The sequence below is a fragment of the Mercenaria mercenaria genome, chromosome 13 (genome assembly GCF_021730395.1).
Source record: "Mercenaria mercenaria strain notata chromosome 13, MADL_Memer_1, whole genome shotgun sequence".
NCBI classification, from domain to species: Eukaryota; Metazoa; Mollusca; class Bivalvia; order Venerida; family Veneridae; genus Mercenaria; species Mercenaria mercenaria.
In genome coordinates, this window is record NC_069373.1 from 55,626,916 (window position 1) to 55,639,401 (window position 12,486).

General features: G+C 36.6%; 1 protein-coding gene across 1 annotated transcript; it reads left to right on the top strand.

The window, feature by feature from the left end:
* Nucleotides 1-10,960: 10,960 nt before the first annotated feature.
* LOC123560068 (uncharacterized) lies at nucleotides 10,961-12,257 on the top strand. The gene is made up of 2 exons (XM_045352327.2): nucleotides 10,961-11,128; nucleotides 11,388-12,257. The coding sequence occupies exons 1-2, from the start codon at nucleotides 11,114-11,116 to the stop codon at nucleotides 12,255-12,257; spliced, it is 885 nt and encodes a 294-aa protein (XP_045208262.2). The 5' UTR covers nucleotides 10,961-11,113.
* The last annotated feature ends 229 nt before the right edge of the window (nucleotides 12,258-12,486 follow it).

Here is a 12,486-nt window from a genome sequence, read left to right on the forward strand (position 1 = left end):
AGTGAAAATAATAGAGGAGAAATTACCTCCCTTGTTTAAGGCCCACTGAACATTCAAAAAAGTCTGAGTATGACTTACAACCTCTTATACAAGCTTTCACCTTGGAATACATATCACGGATAATTCTTAAAGTGTTACCAGTAATACCTAACTGATGTAGTTTGTACCATAAACCATTGCGATAGATACTGTCAAACGCCTTACTAAAATCAATAAATGCACATGCTAATCGTCCATTTTCACTAAGAACTTTACTAATTATAGCATTCAATACAAAAATTGCGTCAACAGTTGAACACCCTTTTCTGAAACCAAACTGCGCATCGCTAATTATATTATTACTTTCAATCCAATTGCTTATTCTTTTGTTTAAAACACCTGTGAATATTTTAGAGAAACAACTAACTAAGGTAATACCCCTATAATTATTAACATCTGAAGGATCATTCTTCTTAAATAATGGCACAATAATACCTTCCATCCAACTGTCTGGGAAAAAGCCACTGCCTAAAATACCATTAAATATGTCAACAAGATGAGACAACAAAATGTCGCAAGATTCAATAAAATATTCATTCAATAACTGGTCACCAGCAAACGACTTATTCCTTTTTAGATTACTTATCACCGCCTGTATCTCGGACGCAGTAATTGGCATATCTAATTCATCATATACACAGTCATTACCGCCAAAGTCATGATTATCGCAGAATTGCTCAGCATCAATATTTCTATCGTTAGGCAACTGTGCATTTAGACCCGAAAAAAATTTGTAAAATTCATCTGTACTAATACTGTTGTTTATATTAGACGTATTTTACGTGAAAAATGTTTCCAGAATTCTCTCGAATTGCAATGGCGTAATCTTTCAATATTTCTCATTTTATTTAATTCATATCTCCGTTTCTTAGTCTTAATAAGATTTTTATAAGTAGTTTTATAAGTACACATTTCTATCCTATTGCATCGTTTTTACACATATTATATTTATTAACAGACGACACATAAATCTGTTTTGCATTTAAACACTCGTTGTCAAACCATTCAGCTTTTTTACATAAAGAATCACTCGGCCTTGGCCTGTTTGAAACTACTACATGTTTGCAAAATAATGGTTCAGCAACACATTTTATAATATTTGTAAAATTGACAATACATAAATTTGCTTCATTTCTACATGTAAAGTTAACATCTTGAGTAATATCATTCAAAGCAGGCAATTTTGAAATCAAACCACGTCTAAAACTGTCACGTAGGTCATCATTCCATTTTATTTGAGTTCGGCTGTACGGAGCGTCATTACAATTATTCGCATTATTACATAAAATTGAAAAGGAAATGGGCGCGTGATCTGACCAGACAGAAAACGGTTCAATTTCAAAATTGTTTATACAACAAAAATCACAATCTCTTAAAAGCAAGTAATCAATAACGCTCGCTCCCATTGTACTAGCATAAGTATAATTGCCGACGTTGTAGTCACTACCTAATCGGCCGTTGGCGATACGGAATGAATTAGCTTTACACAAATCAAGCAGTTTTAATCCTTGGTTATTATGTACAGTATCCATCGAAACTCGACCTAAAGGCATATCTGGACCGTATGTATCATCGTCTATATAATCAATTAATCTATCATGTAAAATGTAATCCTTTCTGTCCCCGTTACCTACTCGAGCATTCCAATCGCCAGTTAACAATACAATACCACGTGATTCGTACATATATATGTCATTTTGTAATAAGGTAAATAGGTCATCTGTAATAAAATTGTAGGCAGGTGAATTTTCAACCCATATATATACACCTGCAATAAATACATCGTCTTTCATATTGAAAAACGTTTTATCAGCTTTGAGCCATATGATTGTATCATGGTGATTTTGAACAATTTTAATTCCTTTCTTAATTGAATCTTTTATATAAATCACAACGCCACCACTACAACGCTTAGCTCTCCTATTTTGAAATTTCCTATAAAAGTTATAACACTTATAACCACTTATATCAAATTTAGATGTGCTGTTGGCCCATGATTCAAACAGGAATACAATGTCATATTTTGATATTTTATCTACAAATTCACTATCTTCCAACTTAGATCGGTTCAGTCCATTAATGTTCCACGATAGAAGCGATAGTTCAGCCTCACCGCACCGCTACTCACGGCCATCACGCACTGGCGCCCCGTTCACATAGAGCGTGTCGTAACTCAACCAGGCTGACCTACCCTCCCGTTTCGCCGCCTTAAGTTTGGGGATGAGTGCCTTTCTGCGCGCGACGATCTCAGGTGGGAATTGCTCGTGCAAAAAGAAATTGGTACCTGCAAGTTCCTTTTTCTGGCGCCTCACTATTTCTCTGTCTTTAAACAATGTAAATTTTGCAACTATTTTGCGATGTAATGCGCTACTACTTGAACGCTGGCCCATGCGATGTACCCGTTAAAAACTCATCTGGCTAACCAAATCCTGTGCTAATTTAAGGTGATCTACCATGAACTGACGAAGTTTGCACTCGGTTTGCTCGAGGGTTTCATGCTCTTCCGTTATATTAGCAAATATGAGATTGTTGCGCATGCTTTGCGACTGCAAATACAGTAAATCGTCCTGCATTTTAACCTTGTCCTTTTGTAAACGTGAAATGTCATCTTGAGCCAATCCAAGCGAAAACTCAACGTTATCAGCCCTGTCATTAATTTTGCTCAATTTTTCGTCAATCGATTTAGTATGATCCCTTACTAAAGTCCAAAGTTTGTTCAGTTCAGTTTCAAATTTGTTTACCTTTTTTTCAAGCGAGTCCAGAGTATTAAGACGTTTGTCAACATGTGTGAGTTTATCATCAATACGCTTCAAGAAGACCATTATATCACTGGTGGAGCTAGTAGACTGCATAGTTCCTGATTCGACCTGAATATTTACACCTGATATATTTGCGTCCGCCATCATAAAACTATCACAGCGTAGCTTTTTTCTTTCTTTCTATCTCAACATCGGCTGATATTTTCTGTTCTGCTGCTGCTCTCTTGATTTACCAATAAAACACATGTCATTTGAAATTTGAACAGCAGAGTAATACGTGTGTCCTGTTTTGTGCTAACAAATTTTCCGAAATGCCCAATACATCGAGGTTTATTGGACATACATAGTATTATGTTGGTATGCTCGGTCGTTGCCGTAGAAACTTGCATGCACAATAGATTTGTTGGGTATGACGACGCACCGACACAAATTTAGGTCATGCGTTGATGGTGGAGGAAGACCTCAGGTGCAACTCTGTGCATTATTTCATCACGGGCGGCCATAGAACCACCGACCTTCCGTAAGCCAGCTGGATTGCTTCCTCACATGATATGCACAATAGAATCTCCATCGCAAAATGATACCCCTGAAGTGATGCTCTAAATCTAAAACATCCAATTAGTATACATGTATATTAATTATAAATCATTGGCTAGACTTTTTGTACTAGTTATAAATATCTATACTTTGTTTAGCTAATCATGATTTTGTCTTATTTTAAACCTGTTGCATATAGTACTGTTAATTGCATGTTTACGAGGAGTGTTCGATATGAATTGTTTATTGTCCTCTAGCTCGATATCCACGTGGGGTACGATAAAAACCAATACCTACCTGTATAGGGTTATTCAATACCTACACAACGGTGTATAAATGTACATGTTAGACTAAGTGTAAGACATAAAATTTGCCATTTGAATACACGCAATCATTGACCACTGTAGTAAAAATGGTTGGTAAAAGCGTCGACAAGAAAGATGAAATACGGGCTTACATCAAAGCTCGCTCAAAACTTGGTTGTTCTTTGAAGCAGCTGATGACTGAACTTTCTACTGCTTATGGACCTTCTTGTGTGTCTTATGACACAGTTCGGCGGTGGAAAAAGAAATTTGAGTCTGGTGTAGAGTCCATCAAAAATGCACCGAAATCAGTTAGGCCAAAATCTGCATCTCGTAAAGAAATCGTTTCCAAAATAAAGGAAATCTTTGAAGGAGATGCCAGATTTACAGTTCGTGATATTGCACGAAAGGTAGGCATATCACTATCAACGGTTCACCTTATTTTGAAGAAGCATTTGAAAGTCAGAAAGATTTCTGCTAGATGGGTGCCACATCTGTTGACTGATGAGCAAAAGAGGCAACAGGTTAAAGTGGCCAAAAAGCTGCTTCAAATGTTTCCAAAATATGACAAAAAGCAGTTTGCCAATGTCGTCACAGGTGATGAAACCTGGGTCCATTATTTTGAGCCCGTTAGAAAGGTTAGCAATAAGATCTGGGCCACTAAACACAGCAAACGCCCAATAATTGCCAAACGTTCTTTGAGTGCAAAGAAGGTTTTGTATGCAATCGTCTTCTCTGGTGAAGGAGTCGCAATAAAAGTGCCGGTGAAAAAGGGCAAAGCATCACTGGAAAGTACTACAAAGACGTAGTACTGAAGAAACTGAAAAAGTATTATCAGAAACGACGCCCTGCCACTGGTTTTAAACATGTCCGTCTTCTACATGACAATGCCCCCGCTCATACCTCCGCAATAGTTACGGCGTTTTTGAAGAAAGAAAAGAAAGAAAAAGTAACAGTTTTGCCTCACCCCCCGTATTCCCCAGACCTTGCCCCATGTGATTTCTTTTTGTTTCCGAAATTGAAATCATTCCTTGCTGGGCGGAAATACCAGTCCCGACAGGGCATTTTTGTTCTTGTGAGACATTTCTATGCGTAATTTCTTCTATAGAAAACATTAACCAAAGGATAACCAATATACACATTTCCGTTCGTTTTGTCCTCACTGTCAGTTTGTGTACACGTGCGTGCGTGTGTGCGTGAGTGTTTCTATTTGTGGCAGGCCTGTTAGGCGGTCTGTGTCTCTGGCTGTGTTTGCTGTGCTATATGATTCCATGAAATTTACACTTACCTTTTACATTTTTCTATATGACGATTATTAAAAAAAAGCACAAATCAGTCTAATATTTCAAAAACGAATTTGATAATCTCATTAAGATGATATTGTTCAAATGAAGAACTTTAGATAGCTACCTAACCTCCTTAGGCTTTACATTTTATTGCATTTTTGGCATTTTAAGCCTTATTGTTTTCCGGTGCCGAATTTGAATTGTACGCACAGACGTATATAGGCGTATGCCCAGGTACGCCATTCGGTTGACAAACTGGTCCAAAAATCTCAGAAACCGCAACTTGCGGTTTAAAAGCACAACATGCGGTTTATAAAGCGCATCTTGCGGTTTGTAAACCGCAATATGCGGTGCCTAAAACGCAAGATGCGCTGGAATAGTTTTGAACCGTTTGTGCGTGAAATACTAAACCGCATCATGCGGTTTACCCGGCTTTAACCGGATGGAGTATAGTACGGTAGGGTATTGTCTTTCTATCGACCAATGAGAAAGCTCGTTATTCATTTGAGCGCGATTTGCGAAAGACTGAAAAAAACAACAAAGAAAAAAAAAACACAACAGCCAGCTAATATCAAATAATGACAAATTAAAGTGATGGACATTGGAAACTTCCTTGAGCGAGTTCGAGTTGTAATACGATCGATCAATAGGTCACTAGAAGTGTCACAGTTTCAAGATGCTTTAGACAGCGCCATTGTCCGGTTGGACGCGTTGATTAGAAATGTCAACAGAATGACTGTAGCCTATCCCGGATTAGTCCAAATAATTGTACTCAAGAGTTGAATATTGTATACTTCTTTGAAATTTTAACAGCGATTTCCGGTAGTCACCGTTATTTATTTCCTCTCACTGTTTTGCGTTTTGAAAAAGTAGCTAAAAACTCTATATGACAATGGGAAAATCGGAGTCTTCTATGACAAAGTGTTATCACTTGCAAAGGCCGTGCAGTCTGTAGATCAAAGCTCAAATTATGATGTCAAAGAAGTAATCTTTAAACACTATGAGTGTGTTCCTCAGAATAGTACGAAATGACACATGCTGAATTTGCCCGAGTTAAACAGTACTTAATTATTATATGCTGAGACAGCTAATGTTAACTTAAGAATTCAAAAGGTGTACTGGCACCGAGGTTTCATCCTTTTTACAGGAGGTGCAAAATTGTTGCACAAATTCTTGCACTAAAAGGTCCACGCATACAAATATACATGCACGTACGCACGCACACGCAAAGCAAAGCAAGACGGTGCCCAGCTAGTTTGTTCTTTATGCCCACTTGTTTTATTTTTTGTTTACGGCTTTGTTTATGTGTTTCTTGATTATTAGATCCTGAAGTGTGAGGTTGTTCACTGTTCAGGGTTTCTGACCATTTCTAAACGATGTTCCCATTTTCAGCGTGACGTTTATATCTTATGTATATTGTATTATGGTGTGCACTAGTATACCAACTCCACGTTTAGATACTGTATTAATTTTAGATATTATTAAACATTTTAATTTGAACATTTGGTAAATTTCGCTTTATTTGGGACCAAAGGAGTAACAACGACTAAGCCGTTGTAATTGCCACGTTTTCATCAACAGGCGTAAGACGAATCCAAAGCCAGGCGTAAACAGGCGTGACCTGGTTATAACAATGAGTACAAGTTGTCAAACAATACGTATTTCTAAAGTACAAATCAATATATTTTGCTAGAATGTGTTTTGTATAATGATTTATGTGAAAAATCTTAAGCTGTATTTTTATAAAAAGAAAAAGACCGAACATACACAAATCAACTGAATTGAAAAAATCTGAAAACATAACTTAGGTCATTAGAACTATATAGCGACGCTGAAAACAAAAAGTCTTATGTTTTATTGTTTCACCCACGATGAGTAGTCTCAATTCAAATTTCATATTTTTCTTTGTAATTGCACTTCTAACGTACTCGAACTAAAATACATAGTCTCCTGTCACAACTTTGCATTTGTTCGGAAAACTTTTGTGAGACTAAATACTAAAACAGCGAAACTATTTGACACAGCGAGGTTTATTTCTCATGAATGTACCCTTTAAGCGTATATCCGCCATCAACAATCATTTTCAGAATGTGCTGATAATTGTCAAGTTCAAATTGTTGAAATGTCCTTTTTACCCATTAAAATCACAGCATCCGGGATCATTAACTCTTTTTTTCCCACTTCATTGAAAACAGAATCCGGGATCATTAACTCTTTTTGTTCATTTCATTGAAAACAGAATCCGGGATCATTAACTCTTTTTGTTCACTTCATTGAAAACAGAATCCGGAATCATTAACTCTTTTTGTTCACTTCACTGAAAACAGAATCCGGGATCATTAACTCTTTTTGTTCACTTCATTGAAAACAGAAACTTTTGTAAACGCATCTACCCACTCGGTTGCAAACGACCTTTAGAACATATTTTATTTTGTTTTCCCATACAAATCACAATATTTTACTGACGTATGTAATTTAGAAATATTATATATTTACGGATAAACGCTGAATAGAATCTCTATTTTGCAAATGCGTCTACCCGGATGAAATTTTATTAATTTTAATTCATATTTACCGGTTTCTATAGCTTAAGTGTCTTGCAAACTATGCAAAGCCTGCAAAAGCTGTATCATGTAATGAATGTTGACTATACATGCAATGAGATGTTGATATTAATTAAAGCAAATATAGGCTGTAATCCCGGTTGAATGAAATATTTTAGAAGAACCTTTGCAAGCAAAGAAAATAATACCAGACTCGATTTAATTAGGTCTAATAATGGGAGGTAATGAAATATTTAACACCACTCATGTCCCCTCATACTGGCTTAATCGGAGTTTACATTGAATGGAATCCGCAACACTGAAAGTACGCCCGCATTGCACAACCAAGTAGACATAAAACATATTTGGTTTGATAAATTCTGACCATAATTATCGTTATTATCATCATAAGTCATCATCATTTATCCAGCTTTCACCCATTATCCTCATCATACATCAATATTCATGACATCGTGCTTATCTATTATAAACATCCTCACCGTTATTATCATCAGCCATCATTATAAATATTAATTAACAGCGTCATCGTTATTCACTGTTAAACTTATCATTCAGTCATCATTATTCCCACTGACTATTAACATTCATCATCAGCAGCAGCAGTAAAGATATTAAGCCATAGTATATAATGGAAGAAAATCACATCTGCTCACTTTCTTGGAGTAATATATATGCATGTATATATATATATATTGCCCTAAGTCTGGATGACAAACAACAAATAATTTTGACTACTGATAGGCAAGCCCTTCAATTAGTGTTTTATTACATGACATTAGAATTGAACATTTGTTGTATTTTTCCACGAATTGACCAACAAAGTGCCATGGACCGAGTATTTACACAAGGAGTCTTATCATTTTAGATAACATTTACTGGTTTTGCACTAAAGGCTAAATAGTGGTTTGAATTTGGTGGTATCGTAACTTGTTAAACACTGACAGATGCCATCTTATTGTTCAACTTTAAATATCTGCAGCTTTAACAGACATATAAAAAGTATGCAAAATGCAATGGCATATTGAAGGGGCCTTGAAATGGGGATCTGAGCCAAATTATCAAAATAAATGTACTGATTTACAAAAAAATGTCATTATAAAGAATAATAAAGTACATTTGGAAAACAGCGGAAACAAGGTCTCAAACTACTTGTGAGTTATACTTTTTTTTCGCTAATATCTATCCTTTTGACGGAAACATATGGCGGTGTTTACAAACAGTGACTTTAGATACTGTGAAATTGGTTATTTCTGCGGGAAAAAAATCGCGGGTCTCATATGATCATATGAATTTAATGCGTTTCCTGGTGCACACATTTCTGTCTGTCATTGCTTTGCAGCTGACACAATAAGTTGTGCATGATGTTGTTATTATAGGTTTTTACTAGGTATTATTTTGAAAACGACGTCTTACTGTTGTTTTTTTTTTGTGTGGAAACATCTTATGCTGTCACTATATACAAAAATGTATATATAAAGTGAACACTTTTAAAACTTTAAAAAAATAACTGTTCTGAAGATAACATAATTCACAAATTTAAAATACCCACATTTAGGCCCGGCCTGGAAAAATATTACCCGCAGAAATTATCAGTATTACATCCTACTTGTTTATACAACGTTGTTTTGCTTGAGTAAAATCTTAAGATATCTTTCATACACGTACATTTAAGAAAATGCATCAACCGAGTATGTTTATGCTGTGCTTGTTTGTTGTTTTCGGATTGTCAATCAATGTTTGTTTGCTCGAAGAACCATGTGGCAATAGGTGTGGATGTGATTTCAGTGTAATAAAAAAGCTGATTAAATTGGAGGAGGAAGTCGAAACTCTTACAGATGCTCTTACAGGTACATTTCGAATTTTCACCCCTTCATGCAAGTTTTTGTTGATTTGTTTAACATCAGACCGACACAGTTATAGGTAATATGTCAATTTTTAAGCTTTGCGTGGGACAGAAGACCCAAGGTGCCCCACGGAGGACATTTGTCAGACGGACACCTTGGTAGTTTAGCCACGGACCTTCCGCAATCCAGCTGGATGGCTATCTCACATGAAACAAAGGCGGTGAGGGGCAAATGATTTGAGAATATTGTTCCGTTTCATATTTTGATTTAAACAGTATATAAGTACGTAGTTTATTTCTATTTCTACCGCTTTTGCTTGGACCATTTGGAGCTGTTGCAATGTATGTCGGTACATAACTTCATACATGTATAGCTACACACGACAAAAGCAAATGAGTAAGAAATGGCCGCAACGTACTAATTCATTACAAGATTACACTTAAATCTAAACAAATTGACCAGAAAGCATGGACTAGTATGCTGTCTAATATTCATTTCAAGATATCTTGAAAGTAGATGCAAAATGGGAAAAATCTTCAAGGGATTTCATCATGATTTTGTTTTTCTTATGGTAGATCTAGATTCAGTCGATTACTGATTTAATTTGACATTAAATCTTATGATGAATTTTTAAAATTTAAGCATTTCAGAATTAGTAGTTGCAATAAATGAAACGGTGAGACTTTAAACGCGCATATGTTAACATCAACATTTAAAGGTCCGGAAAATAATGAAGACTTTTACACGTACGTACGTGAAAACTACCACGTGCTAAGCTGTCACGCGGGAAATACGCATAGCGCTATGAAAATTGAAATGTGCCTGGCTTTACACACAGTTAACCAAGTACATAGAATGTCAAATGTACTGCATTGAGATGCTCTACGTGTTTTAGTAGGGGAGACAAGCATTGGGGAAAAAAACGAACAGGATATTATTTTCAATCACGTAAACAAATGATGGCAATCATGTCATGTTCAAAGAAGAGATTCAGGATTTAGGAATTATTCTTCCTCATTCAACTGACTTAGTATTATATACCGTAGAAATGCACGTGAGTAAATTAACACTGAATTGACAACCTTGGTAAACTACGCATGTATTCGGATAGATCACACTTCAAATTCAATTATCCCTGTTTCTCGTATTCTCAGGGTTTCTCATATTCTCGTTTTTTGCCTTAAAGTTGTCAAATAATTTAATGTTTGTTATTTTCTAGACAGGAATGGTTCAAAACTGACACACTGAAAATTTCAAGTGATTTGAACGCATACTGGTTTCCCAGTAGTTTCCGGACCGTAATCGCTATTTTTTGCATGTAACTTTCAAACAAAACATAGTAGAAACATAAATTTTTCACAGAAAAAACCTAGGTTCTTCATTAACACCATGCATAATTCGTATTACACTTGTGTTCATAACACAATTGTAAATGAGGCCTCAAAGGGGCCAATTAATTCCATTAATATCTCAGTTAGTCCGAGTAGTTTTCCGGACCTTTCATTGCACAGCTGTAACCTTATTCTAAAAGCAAACATTTCCGATTTCGTTACATATATTCAAAATGAAAACATAATTCTAAGGCGAGATGATGATTAGAAAAGAATATTTCAAGAATTTAACAAATATATCCTGGCATCTTACATTTTCGACGTATTTACATTTTCGACGGTGTTAGTTATTCCCCTTTAAAATCGAGATCTCGCGTGATTTCATGAAGCTCCGCCCTCCCGGAAGTAAACAAACACCGAATACACACGCTGAGCTGTCAAAGTGTTCAAAATGGAAATTAGACAGGTAAAATATCGATTTCTGTGACAATAATGTAAAATTTTACTACTTTTACTATTCCTAAAATACCTGTTACAAAAATGTTGATAAATCTACCTTTTCATAAAAATATCTTCAAAGAAACATCTGTACGTCTGCTATAGTAATAATTCTCATAACTGGTCACGTGATACGTCAAAAATTATATACAGGGTGTGCCCAAAAGTTTGTTCCGTAAATAGTACTTTGTTACGAGCATTGTCAGCTTTTTGTGTTTTGTTTGCAGACCCAGGCAAATGTTCGGGGCAAGTACAGGTCATACTCTGCCAGTGATTTGCATGAGGCATATGCTGTAGTGGTGGAACAAGGATTACCTGTTGAGAGAGTTGCCAAACGTTTTAATATCCCAATCACTACACTGAAAGATAGAGTGAAGGGCAGAGTACACATTGATACTGTTCGGTCTGGTCCTCAAACCATGTTTACATTAGAGCAAGAAGCTTTTCTCTGCAAACATTTGATGACAATGGCTGAGATAGGTTTTGGCTATTCAAGACAAGAGACAATCAATCTGGCAACAGACTATGCAGTACATTTGGGAATCCGGGAGAAAAGCAAACCATTCAGCCTTACATGGCTTTACAGTTTTCTTGATAGGTGGCCAGAACTAAAGGTGAAAAAGCCACGCAGTCTAGAAATTGCTCGTGCAAAATATGCAACACGTCCTACTATTGACAGGTATTTCAATGAACTTAACTCCATACTTACTAAGTACAATTTGAAGGATAAGCCCTCCCACATTCTTAACATTGATGAAAAAGGCCTTAATCTGGAACACAAACCTCCAAAGATTGTTGCAGGTGCTCACTACAAGACGCAAGCCGTAACAGCCGGAAGGTCCAAAACAGTAACTGTTATTGGCGGTGGCAATGCTCTAGGTCAACAGATCCCACCATTTTTCATTTTTCCGGGAGCTAGGATGCAGCGAGCACTGATGGAAGGGGCAGCACCAGGGGCCGATGGAACTGTATCAGAATCCGGTTGGTCCAACACAGAGATCTTCGGAAAATATATGAAGGAGCATGTAGAGCCACTTTTGCCAGCACAAAACAATGACAGCCCAGTATTGATACTCTATGATGGTCATAAGAGCTAGTATCACTTGGATTAGTAGAGTGGGCACGAGATCAGCACATAGTTTTATTCGTACTTCCGCCACATTGCTCACACTTGTTACAGCCTATGGACGTATCATGCTTTGGTCCATTTGAAGTTGGCTGGAACGCAGCTTGCCACCACCACATGAGGGAGTCAGGTGGTCGTGTAGTCACACGGTACGAGGTGGGCCGCATCGCGAGCAAGGTATACAACTCTACTCTGACACC